Genomic DNA, 27,117 nt, shown 5'->3' with positions numbered 1-27,117 from the left:
ACACTCACAGTCCGTAGGAATTGGATCTCATCCTCGGCTTCTGCCCCTTCAGCCATGGTTTTGGGTTAAAGGGAGCGTGTGTTGGATGCACCCAGCGAGGCTGCGGAGGATACGCGCGGTGCTGCTCCCTGATTGGACGGCGGAACGACGGCAGAGGAGCGAGGTGCGCAGGTGTGGGATGATGCTCCTGCTCGCGTCTCATTCTGCAGCCTCTCTGGGCCAGCGTACAGGGGGAGAGCTGCGTTTCTCCGTCTTAGATGCATGTGTTTAACATGAATTTATTATGCATGTGTATTCGTATTGAAAATGTTGTGACACTGCGGAATGGTGTCTGTCAATCACAAGGGAATAAAGGCAACACTTCTAAAGAGGAGAGGCACGGAGGGAGGAGGGAGCAGAGAGGAGGGAGGGGTGTTTTTTTTGGTTCTCATTTTCATCTGAAGATCTTGTCTTCTATCTCTCTTTACAACTCTCAAGCCTTGCCAACAGCCCCTTGGCTGTTCAGCAGGATGGTGGCTTCTATGACCCAAGTGGCCTATTCAGGTCAAACTCATGGAAAGTAATGCGTCCAGCTCTACTCAATAGCACAACAAACCACATTGTTCCTTTGAACTACTGTGGCCCCATAACATCCTCGGCTCTGTAACCACTGCGTGGACGGGATTGTGGAGCATCTTTCCTCCTGAAGCCTGAAAATGGAAGGATAATGTGTTGGTGTGTCCTTCTTTGCACAATAATGTAACACAGTCAAGCCAATCTTTGTTTTCTAGAGCCGAATATCACTGACCCGGTGACTCAACATTCAATAACTTGAATGTTAAGTTACAAATAATTATTTTGGGTCTTAAACACCCAATACCTTTTATCAGGAGACATGTTTTTGTTACATTTAATATACCAAAGTTGATACAGTGATCTATTGCACTGTTTGAGAAACCTTGCATCTAAAAACAATTATGAGAGAGGGGAGCGTCGATTGGCCAAACACTTCTCTTCATCCAACTATGCCCCCTGCTGGCTACCAGACACAAGACACATTCAAGAAGAACTAAATGTCAGCAAAAAAAATAAATCTGCTTCTAATTCATCAACATCAACATATTAACCTTATTAACATTGCTCTTTATTTAATATCCTTATTAGTTTACTAAGAGCTTGCCTTTCTTTACCATGAATAAAAACTGACATAGATAAAAAAACATGTAAAAAACAAGATTAGTTTACTCTCATTAACAAGTTGGGTAGTTACAAACAATTGTAATTATAATAAAGATAACATTTTTCCCATCTAGTAATTTCGTGTGTATTTTGTAAATCTTAGTATTTGAGTAACTCGTACGCAACATACACACCTGATTTAAAAAAAACTTCATTGTAGATAATATAGAATACAATTTGGTTCATGTTTATTTAATATAACATTTGCTTAGCGATTTATTCTACTTGTTTTATTGGTCTTTCAATTATATATAATTACAGATCATTGCTGACATTTAATCGATGTCTATTACTCTGTTTATCCTCTCTACTCTGTACTGTGAGGGCCCTCCTGCTGTAGTGGGGCCCTCCTGCTTCAGTGGGGCCCCACTAAAGCAGGAGGGCCCCACTACAGCAGGAGGGCCCCACTAAAGCAGGAGGGCCCCACTACAGCAGGAGGGCCCCACTACAGCAGGAGGGCCCCGCTACAGCAGGAGGGCCCCACTACAGCAGGAGGGCCCCACTAAAGCAGAGGGGCCCCACTACAGCAGGAGGGCCCCACTAAAGCAGGGGGGCCCCACTAAAGCAGGAGGGCCCCACTACAGCAGGGGGGCCCCACTAAAGCAGGAGGGCCCCACTACAGCAGGAGGGCCCCACTACAGCAGGAGGGCCCCACTACAGCAGGAGGGCCCCACTACAGCAGGAGGGCCCCACTACAGCAGGAGGGCCCCGCTACAGCAGGAGGGCCCCACTAAAGCAGGAGGGCCCCACTAAAGCAGTAGGGCCCCACTACAGCAGGAGGGCCCCACTACAGCAGGAGGGCCCCACTAAAGCAGAGGGGCCCCACTACAGCAGGAGGGCCCCACTACAGCAGGAGGGCCCCACTAAAGCAGGAGGGCCCCACTACAGCAGGAGGGCCCCACTACAGCAGGAGGGGCCCCACTACAGCAGGAGGGCCCCACTACAGCAGGAGGGCCCCACTACAGCAGGAGGGCCCCACTACAGCAGGAGGGCCCCACTAAAGCAGGAGGGCCCCACTACAGCAGGAGGGCCCCGCTACAGCAGGAGGGCCCCACTAAAGCAGGAGGGCCCCACTAAAGCAGTAGGGCCCCACTAAAGCAGGAGGGCCCCACTAAAGCAGGAGGGCCCCACTACAGCAGGAGGGCCCCACTAAAGCAGTAGGGCCCCACTACAGCAGGAGGGCCCCACTACAGCAGGAGGGCCCCACTAAAGCAGAGGGGCCCCACTACAGCAGGAGGGCCCCACTAAAGCAGAGGGCCCCACTACAGCAGGAGGGCCCCACTACAGCAGGAGGGCCCCACTACAGCAGGAGGGCCCCACTACAGCAGGAGGGCCCCACTAAAGCAGAGGGGCCCCGCTACAGCAGGAGGGCCCCGCTACAGCAGGAGGGCCCCACTACAGCAGGAGGGCCCCACTACAGCAGGAGGGCCCCACTACAGCAGGAGGGCCCCACTAAAGCAGGAGGTCCCCACTACAGCAGGAGGGCCCCACTACAGCAGGAGGGCCCCATTAAAGCAGGAGGGCCCCACTAAAGCAGAGGGGCCCCACTACAGCAGGGGGCCCTCACAGTACTTGATAGTGCTAACGCTGTTCAGGTTGTAAACGCCCCTTCTATGATCTCAGGCAGCAGCACACACTCACATGGTTAGAGGACACATTCAAGAAGAACTAAAGGTCAGCATAGGAACTAATAACCATGGAAATTTAAAACATTGACATCTTAAAGAATCTGCCTCCAATTCTTTCATGTTGGATCTTAAAGCTTTAAATGGAATACACAAAATCCCCTTTGCCATGGGCATTAGGGACCGACAGCATAAAAAAGTTGTGAGAACGCAAAGAATACTTTCCTGCACTTTTCTGCCTGAGAAGAACACATAGGTAGCATGGGGCAGACCACAAATTGCCTTATAATATATAAAAGTGTACCAATGACAGAGCCTACGGAAGGCCAGAGCAGGTCATCCTACCTGAGAGTATGACTCACAATGGCGACTCAGAGCGTTACAATGAGTGATGAACCTCAAAGAGGCATGGTAAGATGGAGAGGATATGTTGGCTGGTGTTTTGTGATTCCAGTGTGGTGCCAGTAGGTTCAGGTAAGTTTCGGCTGGTGCTTAAATATTTGTGCATGATCCCCAGTGTTGGCTAGTGTTGTTCAACTGTGTTGTTGTACGCACACACACACACACACACACACACACACACACAGTACAGGGCAATACATTTGACCTTTCAGATTCTTCAGTTCAATTCATTTTACATTTCTGCATTTTTAGCAAGCATTTTTTGCACTTTTCATTCAGCTGTCACTTTATTTGTTTCCAACCATTTACATTTTTTTTTAATGGTGTGCATGTTTACATTGTTTACTCCATTTAGACTTTTGAACTTTTGTTCAAACCCCTTCACCGGTGAAATTCTCCTTTAAGAGCAGCCTTCTAAGGAAAAAGTGATTATGCTGTAATTTCATTTTCCATTCCCTGAATAAAACCAGGTCACAAAAAATGTGATTCATACACAGTAATGAAGACAAGCAACAGAGAAACAAAATTGTTATCAGTTTATTTATTAATTGAGGGATGAGGGAGCTCATCTTAAAAGGTAAACATCCGTAAAAGCCCATATATTAATGTATAACCCTAACTTTACACTTTCTATGTAAACACTGGGGGGTCTGTACAGAACATGATAGACCAAAACATGATTCTGTTTAAAGTGTGAAGACCACAGGCATCGGTAGACCCCCATGGATATACGAGATCCATCATTAAAGTGTTGAATCACCAAAACTATCAATATGACATTATGAAGACTTTTACAAGACTTCTAGCATCTTTAAACCAAGATATATAACCTGTATAACTCTGCTATAACCCTGTAATAACCATGGTAACATTTAACTCAAACTAAAATGTTAAAGAGCCAGTGAACCCACTTTTTCAGCTGAAATTCGACGCGAGGTACGACCCATGGTAACTTTGTTTATCTCTTAAGCTGCCCCTGAAAAAGGCAGAGCCTCTAAGACCCCCCTCCCAAAGCCCTGCCATTTTGTGGTGAACTTTTTAGTGGAAATATAATTTTATATCATAATATATATGAAGACATCATACTGACTTATACGTAATAAAGAAATGGAGCTAGAATTCATATTTTTAATTTGCGTAAGGGTTGATGACTGTTTGCCGTTGATGCTTGTGGTGTGAATTGGTTGATTTGGACCATTTTATAGTGTGATTGAATCAATCAGGCAGTGTCAGGTGAGGCATCGGGAAACATATAGACACATACAATTCTTATGTGTTACAAAATAACTATGGGCCACTTCACACGTGGTGGCAAAAAAACACGGGAGTCAATGTCTGTGGCGATCCACAGACTCTTACATCTGACGCTAAGAATGTTAAAATAGTGGATGACATCGTGGTGCCAATCATGGAAAATGAGGAGGACGAGCGATTGAGGGTTCGTCTCTGACAGAAGTTGTGGTCCTGTGGATTTAAGCCAAGATCCAGCTGAGGGACCAGGGTGTCCTCAATTGAAGTCTTACCCGACACGAAAATTTGGATGTCAATCAAGGGGGTTTAACAAATCTTGGTTCAAACAATACCCGTGGCAATACCCGTTTCAGCCATGGGCCGAGTCATATTGAAAGGAGCTTCCCCCATGCCGGGTGTCGAAAGTGGCCCAACACAATGCAAGTTTTCCCCATAAACTAACCATGAAAGCATGGTGGGAATTTAAGGTGCGATCGAAAAAGTGGGTTGAGGACTTTAATGGAACTTGACGTTGGACATTCCAAGATTGTAGAAGAAAACAGACAGACCATGCACGCAGTAGTGGACTCACTGCTGTTTCCAGCTGGTCAAACCATTGGTCAGCGATGTCACAGGGAAAACAAACAATTCACCAGTAGAGGTCATTTCCTAGAGCTGTTGAATCTGCTTGGAAGGTTTGACAGTACTGTTTCAAAGAAGACAGGTAGTGGGCCTGGCAATGCTTCATTTGTGCACCACGACATTCAGAATGAATCGATCAACATCACGGCCAACATGATAGGGAGGCAAGTAAGCCCTCTTACAATAGCCTGCATTCGCAGGATGTTCTACAGTTGACTGTTCCGAACGCTTGTACCGAGCTGGGAAAAAAGGTTTTAGGTGTGCTGCCCGATCTCCTTGTAAAACCCTCCAGAAAGACTTAAAAGTATCAGAACTGATCTCATTTGAGGCCTTTGGCTCATTACTCAAGGATTTATTATGTGGAAATATTGGACATTGTATCCGTGTATAATTCCTTACTTGAAATCCCAAAGCTATCTTTTAATTGTGAGCAAATTCTGCGTTTGTTTGTATGACACATATGTATTGTCTGTTCTATTCTGCCCTCTTGGCCATGTATTGAAAAAGAGATTCTATCCTCAATGAGACTTTCACCTGGTTAAATAAAGATTCAATAAAAAAAAGCAGGGAAAGATGTGAGAGCACTTTGCTTTAATGGTTGACGAAGCCAAAGATGTAAGCAAAAAAGAGCAGATATGTAGTTGTGCGTTACATAACAAAAACATTCATGAAGAATTCTTGAACTTTATTCCAGAAGAGGGCTTAGATGGACAGTCTCTGCTCGAGTCAGTAGAACAGATGTTGGGTAAATGTAACATTGACCAAAAAGCATGTGTTGCCAAGTTCCACGACGAGGCATCAGTCAACGGTGTGAAGAAACATTTTCGCTAAGAAGTGCCACATGCACTTTACATCCATTGCTGTGGACACAGACTAATCTTGGTTTTAGTTGACTGTGTGCACAATGTGAAACCAGTCGCAGACTGTTCTGAAGTAGTACAGATGCTTTACAACCTTTTTTGCTGGGTCTGTCGTTCTGTTTATCGAGGAGCATCAAGAAGCAGAGTCCCCCAAACGGGTGGTGGAACTGAAGAGATGATCAGACACGCGATGGGCCTGCCAATATACCACACTGTGGGCTATCAACCTTCTATTTCAGCAACTCCTGCAGATGTGAGCAACCAGTCAATCCCTGATTGGATTGATTGATGGACAGTTTGTTCTGCATGTCACTATGCTGACAAGCATATTCAGCCTCACAGAAACCCTCTCTCATCATCTACAGGCCACAAGTCTTGAGCTGGCGTCTGCGAGTGATCCGGTCTTTACAGTCGTTGATACCATCAACGGTAGACGCAACGTTGAAACATGGAATGCAAGCTGGTTGTGTGCCAGTGACCAGTGTGCTTCCGTGGGCTTTGAAATGCAATGACCCCATGTGAGGAGAAAGGCACAACCTGGTCATCTGCAGGAGGTCGTGGTGAACAGTCCAACAGGGTCCAGAGAGCATTTGGAAACTTCAGACGGACCAAAGCGCTGGATATCAATTCAGTGATTGTCCGCTTCGCTGCTTTTTATTTTCATGAATTGTGCTTGCATCGTTGTCAAACATAATATTTAGTAACGTGCATTTTAATTATGTAGCATATTAGCCCGGGGATCATTGAATCTCGTTTTTCTCTAGTAGTATAATTTGTTATTGTTTGTTTTTGGATTCTTTGGTGCTGCTACTGATGAGTGATATAGTGAGCAAGGTTCAATATGAACTCAGGGCTCCCTTAAAAAAGAGGATAAAGGTCTCAATGGGACTCATCTGGATAAATAAAGGTTAAATACAAATTAAATGCGCCATGCACTGTAACGTTATAATGAGAAGCTTAAGCCTCACTCGGGCAACAGAATAAACTGGTGCTCAGACGGAGCTCCACATATCCACACGCAGCGTATTGTTATACTACAGGTGTCTGAGAAGGCCTCTCTCGTCCACCACAGCCAGGCAGAGCTCCACAAACACCCCGCTGCCATCGCCCCTTCATCGGGACGTCCATGAGTTCACTCTCAGGCTCCTCTGCATCATGAACAGAACCTGACGCTGGTTCATACCTGCGCTCGATTCAGAGTGGAGGAGCGCTCGATTCAGAGTGGAGGAGCGCTCGATTCAGAGTGGAGGAGCGCTCGATTCAGAGTGCAGGAGCGCTCGATTCAGAGCGGAGGAGCGCTCGATTCAGAGTGCAGGAGCGCTCGATTCAGAGCGGAAGAGCGCTCGATTCAGAGCGGAGGAGCGCTCGATTCAGAGTGGAACGCTCACTTAGTGTTTTGGGGAGGCAAAAACATAGGATTATACTTCTCAAAAATTATTTTAGCTTAGAGTTTGTTTTAGTAACCGTTACGGAAACCGATCATATAAGAAATAATACTGTGTTAAATCAAGAAAATAAAAAAATGTTCACTGACTCTTTAACCTACAAGGTATAGGAAAAGACGGAAACAAATAACTTTGATGTACCGAGTTCATATTCATGAAAAGCACCAGCCAGGATCAGATCTCCACTCTACTGGTCCGTCTCGTAGCCCAGGATGGGCCCCAGCCACCGCTCCACCTCGGCCACGCCCATGCTCTTCCGCTCAGCATAATGCTCCACCTGGGGAAGGTATAAAGGGTTCCAGAGGTCACCTGAGGGAAGGGTTCCTGGCTGCGACATTTAGAGGCTTCTACTGAAAGAAAGAAACAAACTTGACAAAACATGGCTATTCAGGTCCCTCACCTCCAACACATACACCTTGGGGATGTATTTATTCATTAATTGCCTTGTGAGACCATCCTGATCTTGAGACTAGTACATTTACTTTAAACCAACTTTCAAAACCCCAAAAAGTGGACGGATCAATCAGGGGAGTTGAATTAGTTCACGAGTCGTCATTGGCCGGTCAGCATTTGATTGACCCAAGTGGGTGTGGCCTAACAGGGTGCCTTGAATGTGCGGTCTTGGCGAAGGACAGGGCTTGGGAGGAAGTGATATCGTTCTCAGGTATGTGGGTAAGCCATTACTATTCTGACTCCGGGTCTGTTAACTGGTGAAGCTCGAAGGAGGAACGAGAAGTGTCAGGCTAGGGGTGGCCTCACGTTGTTCACAAAACTCCGGCCAATCGCATTAATTAATTAACTGCCGCTTATGCTTCTTTCGCTATTGCCGAAACAAGTTGGAAATTAACATTCCGACAAAAATTCCTCCACGGAGAAAAGCCTTCAGGGAAGATTTATTAATGTTATATGGTGCAGATTGCCAGGCTGCGTAATATAACTGACCCCGATGGGTGGGCCCATTTTCTGGGCTCTGAGAAGTTGGTTTCAACAGGCTTGCGGCCAGACAGACCTTTAATGAAGAACTGAAATGAACAAAGCCTACATGCATCTCTTTTGACTCACCTGTTCCTTGGTGACTTTCCCTACGGCAAAGTACTGGGACTGAGGGTTCCAGAAGTACAGGCCGGAGACGGAGGCCGCTGGCGTCATGGCCAGAGACTCAGTCAGGTCAATTCCTGAATAAACACATGTTAAAGTACACTGAACATTTGGAAACATCCATGAACACAGGGCAGTCCATCATATGGATGGGTTTGTATATTCAACGTCAAATCAATTCCATAAGCACAGCACCATCAGTAGGTTTGTAAAAATGTTGCCATGTTCCAAAAAAATTCAAAAGAAGTTTACTTCCATTTCATTATACCTACTTAAAAAATGAACCTTACTTTCATTCACTGTAAGCCCCTGGGTACAGTGGTGCTTCTACGGTTTCAAGGATGATTTGCACATATTTGTAGTCATGATTATTTGCTTTGATAACCGGACATATTCTTCTTGGAGAATGAAGATAGGATTTGTGTCATTTTGGTTTGTATAATGTTGTGGTAGATTAAGTTATTTCTTTATTTTACCTGATTTATGTCTGGATTCCAACAGACCAGATAAAAAAGAACCCTAAACATTTAAACACTAGTAGGCCGACCGAGTGAAGGTGAATTTCCCGTTTTCAAAAGATGGGGTTGAATCAGAAGAAAGGTAAGAAATCCCTTGTCCAGCCCCACCTTCAACTTGTGGGAATCAATTTTGTTTGTTCATTTTACAAACAAAATGGTTAGATTATAGATTTAATAAAAATCCCATGAGAACATTTTCTGGGACAACTTTTGTTATTAGGGTTGATACTGAATGGGCTTAGAATTTTTTTCCGAAAATAAATGGGAATCTAGTTTTGAGCGCTAGATTGATGCATTTGTCTAAAATCATTAATAGTTTGCCTGTAGTTATCAATATGCTGCCACACATTTTACTCTGTTTTGATCTTGGGCATTCCTAGTGGACGCTCATTATTGTAAAATGTGAGGGAACTCCACCTGCCCGGAACAGCAAGTAAGTGTTGGTGAACAGACCCATTTTATTTTAGATTTTACATCCAAGCAGGCTGATAGGATTGTGACAAAGTTGTGGCCTCTGTGTAAGAAGATGAGTTTGTCTAACGTTGACGTGGTCTAGGTGTAAAGGGGCCCCACGTCTCTGACCGGTGGCTCACCAGTCTGTTCCTTGATGTTCGCCAGGCTCCACATCGTCATCTTCTCAGAGTGGTCAGGCTGGCTGGGGTAGCCGGCGGCGGGCCTGATTCCCTGGTAGCGGACGCGGTGGAGGTCCGCCGCGCTGAGCACCTCCTCCTCTGGGCTGTAGCGCCACATGTCTCTGCGGACGCGGGCATGGAGCTCCTCTGCAAAGGCCTAAGGGAGCGTGTTGGAGGAGCTCAGGTCAGAGCAGGCCTCAATGCTCGATATATCGACCAGTGGTTCCTACCGTGTTTCAGGGTGCAAAATACTTTTGAGGGTAAAAATGATTGGTGAAAAGTGATTTTCATAAAAGGTTTGGGGGGAGTCCATTTCTCTCCAGGCAAGCAGTTGTAATTGGATGGTACGGCCCCGATTGGATGAAGACCAAACCGATCTTAAAATCCCCAACAAAGGAGCGTCTGACAACAAAGAACTTCTAAGATCCTTCAGAATTAGGGATTTGCTAACCAGGAGAAGGAGACTTCAGGGCTAATTATCCTGTAATGGGTCACTTCCATTTTATTCTGTTTTTATATATTCGTACGCTATATCTTGTGAAGGCAGTATGGGATGGGATGGGGGAAGAATAAACTGATATACATCTATATCAGTCAGGCTGTACGTCTGACTTTACCTCAGCCAGCCGATCAGCCAGTGCTTTGACCATTATGCTGCTGTAGTCGTCTCCTTGTTCCACAAACTGCTTGCTCAGCTCCTCAGCTCCGAACACGCCAACAGCGAAGAGCCCGATGTAGTCGGGCAACCTGCTTTCTCTGGGAGCCACGAAGTCCGAGATGCAGAGGTAGGGCTCTGAGCTAGCGCTGTCTTTCTCTGCCTGCGAGCGACAAGGAGATGTGCCAAGACAAACGGATGAGTGGTTGGAACCCGGTCAAGCAGCACAGATTGGAAAGATTTAATAAATCCAGTAGAATACACGTTTTAAAGGTGACATAGTATACCACCAGGTGTGAGTGTGATTAGCCATTACAAGCCGTTACTTGTGATGTCACAAATCGACCTCTTCTGACATCACTATCCTTGGGGATGAAGTGCAGGTGGTAGAGAGCTATAAATACTTGGGTGTGCACATGAAGAATAAACTGGACTGGAAGCAACAAACAGAGGCTGTCTACAAGAAGGGTCAGAGCAGACTCTACTTCTTGAGGAAGCTTAGGTCATTTAATGTGTGTAGCAAAATTATATATGCTTATTTATATATATATATATATATATATATATATATGTATTTTTTATTTATTGTTTTGCACCTGTTTATTGCACACCTGTACATTTGCACACATTTTGTACTGTTATCTCTGAGTAACAGCTACTTATACTTATACTTATGCACATGGACCATCCATTCCACTTTTTCGATCCTAGGCTAGGTATTGTGGGTGCATGGTTTTGTTTAGGTGGGATATGTATGTATACTTGTGTTGTGTTGTGTATGTATGCTGGCTGCTGGAACACCTACATTTCTCTGCTGAGATGAATAAAGTATATCTTATCTTATCTTATCACAAGCGGGCGTGCCTGCCTAGATGTGTGCTGGATGGATCAGTCTACCAGCCCACCCAGTGGACTATAGCAAATGTTGCTCATCTATCCGTCACACATCTAGGTGGACACGCCCAATTGTGATGTCGGAAGAGGCCGATTTTCAACACGGCTTGTAACTGCTAATCCCACTCAAACCTGATGGTATAATAAGTCACCTTAAAATATGTTACTTTAAGCCGTGCAGGCGTACCTGCTGTCGTAATCCATGGAACTTTGCGATGGGCTCTGTGTTGCAGTGTGGCGTGGCGTCTTCCGAGTAGACATGGATGTCGTCCCCGACGCTTTGAGCTGGCCAGAAGCCCACCAGACCCTTACCACAGAGTCCTCGGCTGTCAATCAGACGGTTTAGAAGCCCCTGGGCTTCGTCAAACACCCGCCGGGCCTCTGCGCCTGCAGATCAGAGGTCACCACTTCTGTTTTACCTGAGCCCATACGGACATTCTTCACGCAGGAGTCAATCCGTGGCACAATGTTGTAAGCGCCAATATGTGACATCATAAGGGTTCAATGAGTACTACGTTCCCTCCAGCTAGCTAAAAGGTCCATATCAAATAACTCAAACCCCAGGAGCAGCCAGACAGATGCTCTGAGGTAAAGGATTGGTGCCAAGGAAGACAGCATGCTTGACTGATCGTTAAATGTTTTTGTTTATCAAATAGGCATTTGATTTCTAGTTGATCTTCTTTTTGTGTTATGTATGTGTGTGTAAATAAATGGACTTTGACCATTTTCCTCAAAACCCTTGCTTTACATTTTTCCACTCAGCCACGCTACAAAGTTCGCTACGAGGAGAGGGTCGCCTCCCATCAGGAGAGGCTCTTTTCATACCTACGGTCTTGTCCTTGAATATTTTGGGGTACCCTCTGTTGGGGTACTTGCCCCTGAGCTGCCAGACATCGAAGAAGGGTTTCCAGTCGATGAAGTCAGTGAGGTTGCGCAGGTTGTAGGAGTCAAACACACGGGTTCCCAAAAACTGAGGCCGCACTGAAAGATGGGAGGGGGAACTTTATTTTACTGTCTGTGAGAATAGCATGCCAAATACTACTAATAGACTCAATGCTTCATTGTTCAACAAATCGACTTTAACATGGACGTGACGCACTGTTGGAACGAGACACTGACGGGTTTATTAAATCCCTCGACCTATTCCTCCTCACCTGCTTGTGGCTGTGCGGACCAGTCGATGCGGAGGCCCTGGTCTCTGGCCTGGGACAGGGAGAGGTAGCGCCGCTCCTGAGAGAGCACCATGATCATTCACCATATTTCATCCTCACAGCAAACTCATACTAACCTTGGAACACATCGACCACATACACACCCGCCCAATCAGACTCCTTCCTTCAACCTGACCGCCTATTTCTGAAGTGATGGCATAAGTCCGTGTTGTTAAACTGATGTTATATATCGTTTAATATGGGCAGATTACACACTTACAGACCCCCCGCTACAAGCAACCAGATTGGGTGATACAAACATGAAGCAAAAGAAGGAGAACCCAAATCTGAGCTGGTTTGCTGTGGGTGTCGTGAGCCAGCCCACCACACCGCCTCCTCCTCCTGTGTCCATGCAGTTCTAGGCTAACAGTCGCTGGTGGGCCGCGCCATGACGACAATCTAGCAGCCTCACCGGCCAAGTCCAATGGACTCTGGCGACGCACTATCAACGGGGAGAAAGAGGGATCTTTGTCTAACCAATTCTATCACAGCAACAGACGTTACCAGTGTTCTGGACATAGGATCCGTCATTGTCCAATCAGATTCGTCAGATTCAGAGTCGTGTTTCAAATGGTCCCGCCTCTCTGGGGCGATTTCAAGCACATGGAAAATCGGCCCCAGGGGTTTCTCATTGACTCTCATGTAAAATCTTCTTTTTTTTTTTCGAAAAACAGAGCCGACAATGAAATCTCTGTGGTTTCCGGGAGGGCTCGCCCCAGCGCGCTGGCGTCATACGTAGCTGAGCAAAAAGAGGGAGGGGGCATCTTCGATCAAGTCACGTACTACTTTCAAGATCGCGACTGTACGGTGCAATTCAGTTGTGTCTTTGAAAGAAGTTGCATTTAGTCGGCGATCAAATTCAGCCAAATTGGCATTAAATCAAACAATTTAAAATCAAAAAATAAATAAACAGGCTTCGACAAAGGGGGGGATGTCATACACCGGAGGTTTTACAAAAAGCTGTCTCGCAGGCTGTGCAGAAGCCAACGCAGTGTTCTGCTCCCCTGCCTCGCCTTCCACCCTGGCGGCCGACTGCACCTCGTCGGTATTTCTATGTACCACTGTGATAACTTATTTTACTTTTGTAAGCCAATACTTTTAAGGTCAGTCAATAAATATTTGACTTAATATGCTGCCCCTGTCTTTATGTTGTTGACGGACATATTTTCTCCTGTTTAGCTATTTTACATCATACAACATTAGGTAAGGCAAGGCAAGGCAACTTTAGCACTTTTCATACCCGAGGCAGGCTCAAAGTGCTTTACAAGTGCAAAGTGCTTGATTAGATTCATGTAAATAATTAATTGTGGATTGCACGATTTTTTTTTATGAAGTTGCCATCTAGTGGTCACTAGAAGGATCTCTGTATGAGTTAATCATATAACAACAAATTGATACTGTTTTGCTTAATGCACCTGTTGAATTGGTCACCTTAATCATTATCAGAAAAATAGCTCCACCTGAGAATTTCAATTTCAATTTCAGGAGCCGCCACTGTTTGGATCAACAAAAGCTGCTGATGGAAGCCATAGGCTCCATTTTTTATTTGTCAGAAGGTCTCATAATGCCAAATGCTTGCACAGTCGGTTTGCATACAATTAAAACGGTATAAGCTTGCTGGCCTTGCCGTTAAAACCAGAAATGCCCAACCTGAGATGTATTACACTTAAATCATAGCTCTTAAAGCTTAGAGTACATTTGAGTCGAGTTTCTCACCTTCAACGAATCGTAGTGCTCGTGTCTGAGCTCCTCGTACTCCTCTGTGAGCTCCTCAAAGAACTCCTCCCGGGCAGCGTCTTCAAGGAGCTGGGAGCACTGGGACACAGGAGCTAGACGTTAGGTCTCATCGGGACGATTCTACCACACAGTGCACAGTAAGTCCACGCACGCTGCAAGCAATCAAAGCCATAGCACACGCACAATGCCCATTTGACACCATTTGAATAATGCAGCCTCAATATGTAATGTATACACACAGAATACCTCACATGTAACAGTGGAATACGGAGAAAGGATGAATGCATTGAACCTTTAGAGTTCCTGGAGCCGTCTAAGTTCACACATAATTCACTTACCACTACAACACTTCTGGAGGCATCCAAGACATGGACCACCGGAGACTTGTAGCGTGGCGCGATCTTCACCGCTGTGTGAATTCTGAGGAGCACAAAGCATCCACCTCACGGTATGAATCGATGACGTTGATTTCATTTTTCTTTTGTACGACGCATTCTGCCATACATATTACAACACACCCGCGCTGCTTCACTCATCAACACAGAGGGCCTTAGGGTGTTGAGAGGTTGATCGACAATATATTCTTCTTCACATAATTTTTTTTGAAATTGTTTATTGAGATCTAAAATAGTTTAGAGCTCAACGAAACGCTTAATTAAATTAGCAATGTGTTAGATTAAGCCCTTTCCAGGTAGTAGGCGGGAGGCTTTTGTGTTCTGTCCACTGGCGGTGCAACTGTGTGACTAAACTGCCTCAAAGAGAGGGGGTGTCAATAGTTAGGCTCCTGTAAACATTTTTTGCTGTAGAATATATATGTTATAAGATGTGCATTGACTACAGACATGTTCAGTCAATTTGAAGCAATGAGCTAGCTGGAACGTTAAAAATTGCTACTGTATATAGTTTAATATTATCAAAAGTATTGAGGAGTTATTTAATCACAAGTATTGGCATTTGGGTAACACTGACTGTTGTTGTGTACTAGACTTGTTGTTTATTGCATGTTGTTTACATGCAATAGTCTCCGATTTTGTTCTCCATTAAATCAATCTGCATGAGTTCAACTGGACCCCCTCTCACAGGTGGTCCAGGACGGCTTGGTTTGGTCAGTACCCCAGTTTGACCGGGGTACTGTACCAGGGATCTCCTTTCCCTGTTCCTCCACATGAACAATGTCTTTTATGTTTTGAGGCTTCTGAGTATTTCTAAATGATGTATTGTATTTATGATATATTGTGAGTTAGTATCTCAATAAATTAGAATATTGTGGAAAAGTAAATTAATTCAATTAAAAAAATATGAAACTCATATTATATAGATTCATTACACCCAAAGTGTCTAATCCAGTCCAAGTCAACGCAGCCGTCTCCCAGGACGTTTTAGATCACTTCATGCTGCCTTCTGCGGACAAGCTTTATGGAGTTGCTGACTTCAGTTTCTAGCAGGACTTGGCCCCTGCCCACACTGCCAAAGAACCAATATCTGGTTGAATGACCGTAAGATATTGGGGCTTGATTGGCCAGCAAACTCACCTGATCTGAACCCCAGAGAAAATGTTTGGGTATTGCCAAGAGGATGATGAGAGACACAAGACCCAACACTGCAGACCAGCTGAAGCCCGCTTTCGAGAAACCTGGGCTTCCATAACACCTCAGCAGGGCCAAAGTCTGATCGACTCCATGCCACTCCGCGTTGGTGCAGTAAATCATGCAAAGGGAGCCCCAACCAAGTGCTGAGTGCATACACAAGAACGTACTTCTCAGAAGGCCGACATTTACGTGTAATTTTTTTCTGAGAGACAGTAAGCTGTAAGCCATAATCATAAAGATGACAAAAAATAATGGCTTGAAATATTTCACTATTGTTGGAATGAATCTATATAGAATGAGTTTCACTTTTTAAATTATTAAAATTAACAAGCTTTTCCACAATATTCAAATCCAGCGATGGGCAACTTTTATGATAAAGAGGGCCATTTTTTCATCATCACCATCAGAAGCACATGACCGCACACTTTAACTAATAGGATATGAGAAAAGCTACAAAATAATTCTAAATAAGAACAAAACATGTGTATTTATTACACAGGTCTTCCCTATGGCGTGGTTAATAATTTTGTGGGTGGGGTGTAGACATGGACGGGGGGTCTGAGGGTGGTCCGCCATAAAAATTGTAATTTGGTAGATGTGATTTAATGTATTCTGGTGCATTTTGGGGATGGCCATTACCTAAACATTCATTCAGATTCATAGCCCACATCCTGATTTGCAGGGCCTGGACAAGCTTACACTGCAGATACAGACCTACTTTATGGCCATTCCACCAGCCATTGCTGTTTGACCCATGGGTGTTATTCTGATATTGAGACAAATCATGATCACTGTCCTATACCGTCCATTTTTTGAGAGTCTCAAGGCCTATTTCAAATGCAGTTAGCACGCCATGCATTTTTGTTGATTTATTTTGTATTTGTAATGGTTGATTCATAGTTGGCAGACATATTTGAGTGCATTTTTCCACGGAGGGGGGGCCCTCTATTGACCCACCACCACTGTTTTCTATGTTAATTGAACCGACATACATTAATTTCACATTTTAAATTCTCAAATGCATTTTTAACATGTCTATACTCTTATTAATCGACAAAGATAAGTAGTTTGTTTTAAAAGAAACAACAATAGCCACATGAGTGATTAGTATTTTTTTCAGTGCAAAGGGCTCACGTACATCATCATTCAATGATGGCACAAAACTGAAAAACCGTGGCCCAACATTGAGTGCATGCAACAACTAGCATCATATTCGAGAAGTTGTAGTAGTGCTAGTGGCCACTTAAGATGAAATCTTTCATAACTGATATCGTTTTCAAGCAAACTAGACACATGGGTTTGCCTTTGCATTCTATGAACAGATACTCTTCTTCTCATCTCTCAAAAAAAATTCCATCCCTGTTCTAATTCATTGAGATATACCTGATTTGTGTTAATCATAATACAATTATATAACACAATTAATCTTAAAATAAATGAATTAATTAATGTATTAACATTTTCAGAGAGCATGAAAATCATGTCTGACGAGTTATCAATATATATAGGTAATTGTATGAGTCAGTGCGTTTACATGGGACAGCTAGATCGGATTAAGCCTTATACCGTTTTTGCTACTCGAACGGACTGGTGTCAATTATCCAAACGTACATGTCCTTAGATCGAGTAGGGTCTGACTGCGTCCTGCAAGACGGAGGCGTAACTTGTAGTAGGAGGAGCCGTGTCTTGTACTTTTCTAAATCGCGGTCCACGCGAGATCGTCCTCTTTTCGCGGTAAAAAAGTCTTGTAAATCACGGTTCACACATAACGCGAGCTCTTCCTTAAAGTCGAAGTCTGAAGTCAAGCGCTTCCTTGGAATAGAAGACAGCTAAAGAAAACCATGAAGTTATGGATCCTTTTCTATTTATGTTTGAGTATTATGAGGACATGCGATTGTTTTTTGAAAAACTTGAACATAATACGACGATTAAAGTCCATTGTGGATTGTTTTAACCGAAATGTATTCAATAAAATTCTTTGAATTATTAATCTGCTGTCTTTTTGTTAAAGGTATAAAGGGATGAAGTAGGCTAAACTTAAGCAGGTTCCCCACGTTAAACTGCTATATGCATTAGGCTACATGTCATTGAAAATTGTAATAGGCTTCTTTTCTTAAATGCATATGACTCAGGGATGTCAGTTGCACACCGCCGCGCGGCAACTGCCCTTATAACCGCCTCGCTACCGTAGGGTACAGCGCGGCGGTGTGAAGGGCCAAAAGCGTTTTTAAAAGTGTTTGCTGCTGCTGCTGCTGCCGAAAGTTTCAACACGGGGAAAGCTGAGCGGTAGGGCAAAATCTGTGCGCGTTCACGTGGGCGGCAACCGCTTCCTGGTTTTCAGCCGCTTTTGTAACCGCCTCCCTCTGCCGCTCTTCCCTCATTGAAATGAATGGAGGCTGCGAGTTGCCGCGTGGCGGTGTGAAAGCAGCTTAAGCCAGTAAGGCTATGATTAACCTAATCAAGAGCATATTTTTAAATGAGCGGGTCGGGTGCATTATTTTTATATAAGGCCTAATATTTGAGGTCCGAGCTGCGGTCATTTATGCACCCGTGCATCACTGCTACATACAGATCACTTCCGCGATTTAGAAAAGTACTAGACACTAGAGGTGGTTTGGTCGCGAACTGATTCGTTCGAACGAACGAATCGTTAGAACGAACGATCCGAACTGGTTCTTCTCTCTCGTTCGCGTCGTTCGCGTCGGTCGTCTCGTTCGCGTCGGTCGTCTCGTTCGCGTCGTTCGTGACTCAGAATTGACTCCTCCCAGACCCACGACTCGCAGACAGTTCGTTCAGGAAGACGAGGGACCGAGGCGACTCACGGCACACACTGTTGCTTGCACTGCACCAGGAGCAGGTTATAGTTATAACTAGGCTTTACTTAGTTAGCTTCAACGATACATGAAGTAAACATACTTGGAACGTCCATGTAGGCCTACGCAGCAGCACTATGCGCAGGTGATGCCGCATGATATGCCGCAAGGCATTATTAACTAACGCATTATCTCTGAGGTGAAGTAAAGCCTCAGGTGGTCCGTTACATTTTCTTGTCAAGTAGCCTGGTGTTTACATTTTAGGGTTAGGGTTTCACATTGTTCCTTTATCTCGGGTATTTTTTTAATATATAAAATTAACGATATTGACTCAACTTTCAGGATAAAGTGATTCGATTCGCCATTCGATTCACCGGAAACTCGACTGAACCAGTTCAGTCGAGTTTCCGGTAGCACTGAGTCTGACTGACTCAGCTGAGAACCATGCAGTGGGTGCATTGCATGATGCGATTCACCGCTACCGGAAACGGAAACTGGACTGAACCGGAAACTGGGCTGAACGAACGAACGAACGATTCGCGAACGACTCATCTTGGCGAACTGACTGACGCGAACTGGTTCACGTAAACGAATCATTGAATCCACCTCTACTAGACACGATTGCTTAGATCGGATAATGGCCGGAGCATGGCTGAATCCGCTACCCTAGGTGGCGCTGTAGCCCAAGTGGTTATAGAGCCCCTTCCGGTTGGCCTCTACGTCCCAGCAACAACAAACTAACATAACTTAGGAGTCTGTACGTAGCTCATAGCCAATCGTATCAATTATACCAGCTGACGTATGTAGAGCGACAGAAATTCGATGAGGAAGAAGACGACGGGTGTGTCGCATAGACGTCGTCCTCGTCTTGCCGCCCCTCCCCGTTCTGTGATTGGTTCCCTATCTCAGGCGAACTTCGGATCCATGGAATCCAGGCTGCCCGGGAGCGCGAAATGAAATCGCGCGCAAGGCAGCATGGGTATAGCCAGGCTAGGTTATCTCCATGGTGGAGAAGGGATTCGGGGAATGGGATTTTGGCTTTGACTCTCTGAAGTCCAGATTGAAACGCTACATGGAGGAGAAAGGGATGGTTGCTGTACGCGGGACAGCTGTCAGTTCACCTTGGGTCCATGTCATTTCTCCGACGCTCCATTGTTCCGACCTCTTGGTTGTATGCGGACTGACAGCGTGAACTGACAGCTGTCTACTGAAAACATCTTTCTCGAATGCCGCCTGTGTTTCTTGTTGCGGGGACGTAGAGGTCACCCGGAAGTGGCTCTATTACCACTTGTTGAAAGGGCTACAGCGTCACCTAGGGTAGCGGATTCAGCCACGCTCCGGCCATTATCCGATTTAAGGCCAATTCATACCTCCGGATCCGGACGAAATTCGTCCGTCCGTACCAAGCGTTGTCTCCAGGACTACCCTTCATACCTCCGTCCGGTTTCAGCGTTGTTATGGGTGTTACACAATACATCCTCAAGAAGGCAGTGACTGTCGTGTCACAAATTACCGGCATCGACAATCGCAAACATGGCATCTGCAGAGGAGATGGTTTTGCTTTGTGTCATCCGAAATCGGCAAAAAGTGTAGGCCTACGCGGCGGTGGCATGTGACACCCCTCACCAACCCTCAGATTATCTCCTCAAAATCATGCGCCATTTTTAAATGACCAGTTACAACTCATTGCCAAAGCAGGGGAACAATAAACTAAAAAGGTCAGGTATATAGTATAATATAAGTATAAAACGTTAAATACAATATGTACACATCAGATATTATACTACTATCTCTATTTTCGCGAATGGTCTGACTTCTGACTCTATACTGCCGCCTCGATTACCGTTGCTATTGCTCCGTTTCTCCCGGAGCACTCCGGATTCGTAAGCTCAGAGGCGACGGACCCACTGACGGATGAAACGACCTCCGGGACCAGATGAAAGGGTTCCTATCCATATTTACCGTAGGGTGTGAATGGGCCTCGTGCCCACTGCACCGTCCGTTGACGGATCCCCATTGACTTTGAATGGGGACGGACGCGCAATGCATTGTGGATCCTTCCGTTCCGTTGGATCCGTCGGCGCCGTCAAAAAGTTGAAAAATGTTCAACTTTTTCGGCAGCGACGGATCCGTCATCCAATCAGATCGCGTATCGGATTTAAGCCCTGTGACACTACTCGGGCTCTGACGACCCTGGAAAGCTCCCCTGTCCATCAGCCACGCCTTCCCACGTCCTCTGACGGACGGTGCAGTGGGCACAAGGCGTTACGTCTTGTTCACACTACCGCCGTCCGTCGATGGATCTCATTGACTTTGCACGGGGCGCTCTCGAAATGCATTGTGGGTCCGTCCGTTCTGTCGGCTCCGTGGCCTGGGTGAAAAAGTTGAGAAATGTTCAACTTTTCAGGCAGCGACGGATTCATCGGCCAATTAGACTGCGTTATGCAACTATATGCAAGGACACTGTCCAATGAAATCGCCTTTGTAGTACAACCCGGAAGAACACATGGATACGTCAAAAAGCCCCCGTCCATCAACGGACGCATGCACTGTGAACAAGGCGTGATAGCCCTTGGCCATGTACGATCGGATAATTGACACGGTCCGTTCGAGTAGCAAAATCGGTATAAGGCTTAATCAGATCTAGCTGTCCCATGTAAACGCATCTGAGTCAACTGCGTACCTTGACTGTGGGAAAGACCTACTAACCAGTGTAGTATTATTATCATTAAGTATTATACTATTTGGGAGATTTAAATTCAACAATGTGATGTGACCAAACATGTATATGGGTGATGCAAGGGTTCTATTGCCTCAACCCGCGAGTGTAAGAAGCTTTTTTGCTTTCAATAATAATTATTCAATGCATTTATAAAGAGAGCTGGCCCCTGGACCCAAAAGCTGACTTCTGACCCCAGAGCTGGCTCTCAGAGCCCAGAGCTGGCTCTCAGAGCCCAGAGCTGCCTCCCAGATCCCAGCGATGACCACCGTGTGATCTTTAGTGACCACAGCTTATCGTCTCGTCTGTCAGACCAAGGTTAATATGATCAGCTTCAATCCCCCCAGGGGAGAATCCGAGTGTCAGCGGTGCCTCTCCACTAAATGACTGAATCAGCCACGTGCTACTGATCCATCCGGAAGAGGATCTCATTGTAAGCGTACTGAGAACACTTTATTCGTAGTTCCACTGACTTAACAGTTCACGTTTGCACGGACACAACCGGACTCGTTCATTCACTAAACTGAGATGCGCAACCGCTCGCTCTCCTCGCTCGTCCACACACACTGCCATTCTCGTGCACACACATACGCCTATCTCGTAACAGAAGCGTAGTGTACTGAATGCATGTTGATGATGATACACTTCTTATAGCGGGTAACTACATCGGCACGGCACCGGCTTCCTCCATCTTCTTTGCCACCTTTTTAAATAATAATAATAAAGTTTCTCGTTTTTCGACGGCGACAACACGCCTCGTCTCCTTATACTTCCGGCTCACAGCCCCCGGAAAAAAATATTGAGCAAGCGCAGAACGCATAATCCGATTCCAATCTGATTGACCGTATCCATGCACGCTTAATTAGACTAACAATCGAAAAATCTAGGGGTCTTAATTCGGCTATGAGTAACTTGATTAAAATGGACTTTAGTCCGACTAAGGTATAATAATTAGACTTTCTTGAGTGTCATGTAAACGCGAGTTTGTTGTTGATAGTGACGTGAAGAGGTCAACCGGTGGCTCTATTACACTAGTTGAAATGGGCACAGCGCCACCTATTGTACCCGGGTATGAAATGCTTCGGCCAATGAATCAATTTTCTCACCGCCATGTATACTCGGACAATTGCAGTTGTCCGATTGAGGACCATAGTCGAACTATGGCTTTAATCGGATTAGGCTTTGCGTTTAAACGTACTGAATGATGACCTTATGAACAGCTAAATATAAAGGTAGTGATCCGGTCCATATTGGGGCACCACTGGTGTTGTCAGGTCTCACTTTGAGGTGGTGGCTCCACCGATCAGCAGAGGTATCTTCAGCCCAAGCCTCTCCATCTCCTTGGCCACATGGATCATCTCGTCCAGAGACGGGGTGATGAGCCCCGAGAGACCAATGAAATCTAAAAGACATCCAGGATCTTATTAAGCTAGGGCTTGGAAAAAGAACAGCCTTGGATAACCTACAAGAACATCATGGACGAACACAGCTTCATCATCTGTTCAAAAGGCATTGGTATACATTGTCTACCTAGAGATAGCCTTTCAGCTCACCAGTGTAAAGGGGTATATATTAAAGGCTAATACGCATCCAAAAGGAACTCAACATTGAAATCAGTGGTGGAGTCTTAAGTGGAAGGACAAATCTAGTTCCTCATCTCCTGGTCTGAACCATGTGGATTAGCCGAGTTCCCTCCACAGTCCTTCAGCCTATGTTTTGTTCCATTGGTTTGATGTTTCTATGTGTATGGCGATGTTGGGCAAGGCTGAACGGATGCAGCTGAGAAGATGCTAGGTTACAGATGGTTACGTTTAGGTATAAGGTTAGAGATAGTTAAGTTAGGTATTACGTTAGAGCTGGTTAAGTTTAGGTATAAGGTTAGAGATAGTTAAGTTAGGTATTACGTTAGAGCTGGTTAAGTTTAGGTATAAGGTTAGAGATAGTTAAGTTAGGTATTACGTTAGAGCTGGTTAAGTTTAGGTATAAGGTTAGAGATAGTTAAGTTAGGTATTACGTTAGAGGTGGTTAAGTTTAGGTATAAGGTTAGAGAGGGTTAAGTTAGGTATTGGTTTAGGGATGGTTAGTTTAGGTATAAGATTAGAGGTGGTTAAGTTAGGTATTGGTTTAGGGATGGTTAGTATAGGTAGTAGGTTAGAGATAGTTAAGTTAGGTATTGGGTTAGCGATGGTTAGTATAGGTGTTAGGTTAGAGATAGTTAAGTTAGGTATTGGTTTAGGGATGGTTAGTTTAGGTATAAGATTAGAGGTGGTTAAGTGTATTATTAGATTAGAATTGACTTGGCTCAGGTGGAGCATATCCAAGTATGTGATGTTTAGTGTTCCCCTCCTTGGAAGATGGGGAACACACCCCCACCCCCACCCCGGTCCCTGTAACGGGGACACGCGTCCTACCTGCTTTACGCTCAATGGCCTCTCTGAGGATCTTATCACAGGAAACCATCACGCCCAGATCGATCACTCTGAGGACGTAAGAAAGAAGAAAAAAAAGACATTATTATTGTGCTAACTTTTCCCTGGAACATACTAACACACACACCTTAACAGTTAGAATTTTAAAAGCCATCACATTTAACATTGAAATATTATACTTTGAAAACAAGGTATCTGAATCAAATATTTTTTGATTTCACGTCTATAAATTCCAATACATTTCGAGAACCAAATTAAAAATATTTTGTTTTCAATGTTCACAAATTCAGACGCCTAAATTCAAGTTTCAGATATTCTAAATAAAAGATTCAGTACTCATGTGGTAAAGGTGGATACGAAATGTCGGTGATTCCACTTGAAGTACCCTAACTAATGGGCCAAACAATGGCGACTGAGTCAAACAAACCGAGGCCGGCCTGACGGAGTCATATGATCAAACGGTCTCCCTCCTCACCACTAGTTGTTGGATCCACACACAGATAGCATTGGCCATAACATGTATTGTGTTTCAACTGTAGTATTTGCATTTGCTATCGGCCTGAACATCTCTGAAAGCTTTTACATCAGAGTCGGCTACATCTCAGTGATACGCTACTGCCAATAAATAGCACCAGATACTTTTGTCTTGGTACAGCCCTAGAAATTGAAAGTTATTATCCCCAATTGTAGCAAATGTATCATTTTAAGTTATTACCACAGCCAACATCAGCATTTCATGGCTAAGGTTTGGTGTTCGGGATCATTTACCAATAAAGCTACAAACACTGAATAATTGTAAACAAATGAAAGCCAAACCAAACTAATTTAATATAAAACACAATATAGGAGGGTCCCGCTTTACATTATGATTACCATTATAACAAACAAGTAGTTGGCGGGAAACCGCCTTAATCTCATGATGAACGGACCACGTTCAGATAGGCCAGCCGGCGGTTTGATTCACTTTGACACTCACATTATCTGATCCAAATTTTGACCACTTTAATATGAGTACGGAATATGGTATTTTGAATTTCTGCAAAAGGTGAAAAAAAATTGAAATTGGGTTTTGAAAATCGTACAACTTAAAATACCCTAATGGAATTCAAAGAGGAATTCGAAACTAGTAAATAACTATACCTTTGTTTCAAAGTTTTATTAAAATATTGAAATGTTATGAATTCAAAGGTAAAAGGAAAATTCTAATAATTATCTGAGTGATCTGCTTTCATTAACTAAATGCATTACTTACTTACACACACACACACACACACACACACACACACACACACACACACACACACACCTGAAGTTGTTGCATCCCAGCACCACCCCTACGATGTTCTTGCCGATGTCGTGGACATCACCCTTCACGGTTGCGATGACGATAGTGCCCTGGTATGGATCCTGAAGATATCGGGACGGACGTCCAATGAAATGAATGGAATGAGATGACAAAACTATGATAACCATAATCCTGCGTATAATTTAGTAGAGCTTATTAAGGCTGGCCCCTCATAAGCAGTGTTTCCACCAAAGGAACTCCCCCAGGAACTATGGGAATGTGTTGCTAACTATTAAATTACTAATACCAAAGTGCGTTTCCACCGCAAGAACCCTAATCATCCTCCTGTATAATTGGCTGATTCCTTAATTCCCTCACTCTCCACCTCAAGCTGGTGTGTGGTGAGCGTTCTGGCGCAGTGTGTGGTGAGCGTTCTGCCGTGCAGCACCCAGTGGGGGCTACACACTGATTAATGAGGTCCCCCCTTCACTGTCAAGCGCTTTGGGGACATGAAAAGCGCTATTTCAATTAAATGATTATTATTATTATTAAGAACCCGGGTCTAAATTATGTTTCGGGGACATTATTATACCATTAGATTGGTCTAGTACTCAAAGCATTTTATTTCAGCCATTTCAACATCTGCAGCTACCAACAGTTTTTTTTACACTTGGACAAGTAACACATCCCACAGTCCTCTAATTGCACGCAGTGGGTTGTGCAAAGTGACTAGCATGCTTCCAAGTGGCATGCCAGCAGACCTGGGCCGAGGGCCACAGGATTACGGAGACACACGTGAGCCCCTGGAACCCACCGTCTCTTCTGTTGCCCCTGAAGACGCCATCTTCTCCTGGCGCTCCTTCTCCATCAAGGGGATGAGGTAGCTCACAGCCTTCTTCATCACACGAGCTGACTTAATCACCTACAGGAATGAAAAACAACATGGAGGAAAATAACAGATGCTGATAAGATGCCAACCGTAAAATCGGTGATAACCAATCAACCAAATATGAAACAATGTACTGCAGTTCTACAACCAATCAGAATCAGAATCAGAATCATCTGAGGAATGTGCAAAAACCTTTAAACCATCGAGACATGTTCAGCACACACAGCCTAAAAATCACACTTGGTAAAAACAAGGAACTCTGAAATTGAATGTCAAAATAACATTTAAACGGATAGCTTTAACATGGCTTAGTGGTTTGATCAAAGATAATAGTTGATATATTATTTTGCAATATATATTGCTAATATTTATTTTAGTAGGACAGCTCATTTGTGAATCAACATCTTCATCTGCTCGAGTGTCGCCTGAACCTCCAACCCCTCCAGGGTCTTTGGTATGGTTTGAATGAAGATCACTGTTATGACCCAAGCATCATCAGAACAATGTGAACAACCTGGGCCTATCTAGAAGATTCCTCTGCGACTCACCTCATAAAACCTGTAGCTGTATCTATGGAATATAGATTTTAAGTTCTGAAAAGGCTCTGGTAGCAAGGAACTAGATAGGGAAGTTAACGTGCGGAGAACGTGTGAATATTCGGGTACTTCTACACACACTTCATTGGGCTTTTGCTTACAATCATTCCTTTTAAGGCACTACACCTGAAAATGCTTGTTTAAATCATAGCTCTTTTATTACAGTAGAGTGTTACTGCACCAAACAGGAAAAAAAAGAGTCACTTTTCACTCGTTATAAAGACAAAATACAGTATATATTGCCTGCCTGTAATATGGAAATGCTCTGAAGGGTAATAATCCTCACTTTACAGAAGCAAATACAAACTTACCACTACAGGTAAAACACACACACACAAACCGGTCAAGTCCTTAGTCTTTCCCATGATTTTGAATCCTCCTGAACTGGACTATTAAAGTCCACTATTAAAACTATCCTCCTGGAGAGACTATTAAAGAAGACTCAGGAAACCTTTGCTGGTATTTTGAGGTACTTAGCTGGTTTGAGTGTGACATCTTGAGTCTACAATGTTGCACTTTTCACAATATTAAAATTTTCTGAGATACTGAATTTTGGGTTTCATCAAGATTAATACAAACAAAGACTTGAAATATTTCACTTTTGATGGAAGGAATCTATACAATACATGT

General features: G+C 44.4%; 2 protein-coding genes across 2 annotated transcripts in view; both read right to left on the bottom strand.

Moving 5' to 3' along the window:
- ryr2a (ryanodine receptor 2a (cardiac)) overlaps nt 1-56 on the bottom strand; it is a gene marked incomplete at both ends in the record, with an annotated part of 175,982 nt that extends 175,926 nt beyond the window's left edge. Inside the window, one exon of the mRNA XM_079757379.1 lies at nt 9-56. Within this exon, the coding sequence (XP_079613505.1) occupies nt 9-56 (48 nt within the window). The remainder of the gene's footprint in view (nt 1-8) is intronic.
- Nucleotides 57-4,573: 4,517 nt separating this feature from the next.
- Nucleotides 4,574-27,117, bottom strand: part of mtr (5-methyltetrahydrofolate-homocysteine methyltransferase) — a 46,037-nt gene continuing 23,493 nt past the window's right edge. The window contains exons 21-33 of the mRNA XM_079756369.1: nt 25,817-25,924; nt 25,024-25,124; nt 23,700-23,767; nt 22,570-22,690; nt 14,506-14,587; nt 14,147-14,245; nt 12,374-12,449; nt 12,045-12,200; nt 11,407-11,606; nt 10,288-10,488; nt 9,632-9,827; nt 8,485-8,597; nt 4,574-7,699 (exon numbers count right to left, since the gene is read on the bottom strand). Of these exons, the coding sequence (XP_079612495.1) occupies nt 7,610-7,699; nt 8,485-8,597; nt 9,632-9,827; nt 10,288-10,488; nt 11,407-11,606; nt 12,045-12,200; nt 12,374-12,449; nt 14,147-14,245; nt 14,506-14,587; nt 22,570-22,690; nt 23,700-23,767; nt 25,024-25,124; nt 25,817-25,924 (1,611 nt within the window). The 3' untranslated portion in view covers nt 4,574-7,609. The remainder of the gene's footprint in view (nt 7,700-8,484; nt 8,598-9,631; nt 9,828-10,287; nt 10,489-11,406; nt 11,607-12,044; nt 12,201-12,373; nt 12,450-14,146; nt 14,246-14,505; nt 14,588-22,569; nt 22,691-23,699; nt 23,768-25,023; nt 25,125-25,816; nt 25,925-27,117) is intronic.

Source organism: Pollachius pollachius (assembly GCF_949987615.1).
Source record: "Pollachius pollachius genome assembly, chromosome: 19".
Lineage (NCBI taxonomy): Eukaryota > Metazoa > Chordata > Actinopteri > Gadiformes > Gadidae > Pollachius > Pollachius pollachius.
This window is presented reverse-complemented; position numbering and strand designations above follow the sequence as displayed.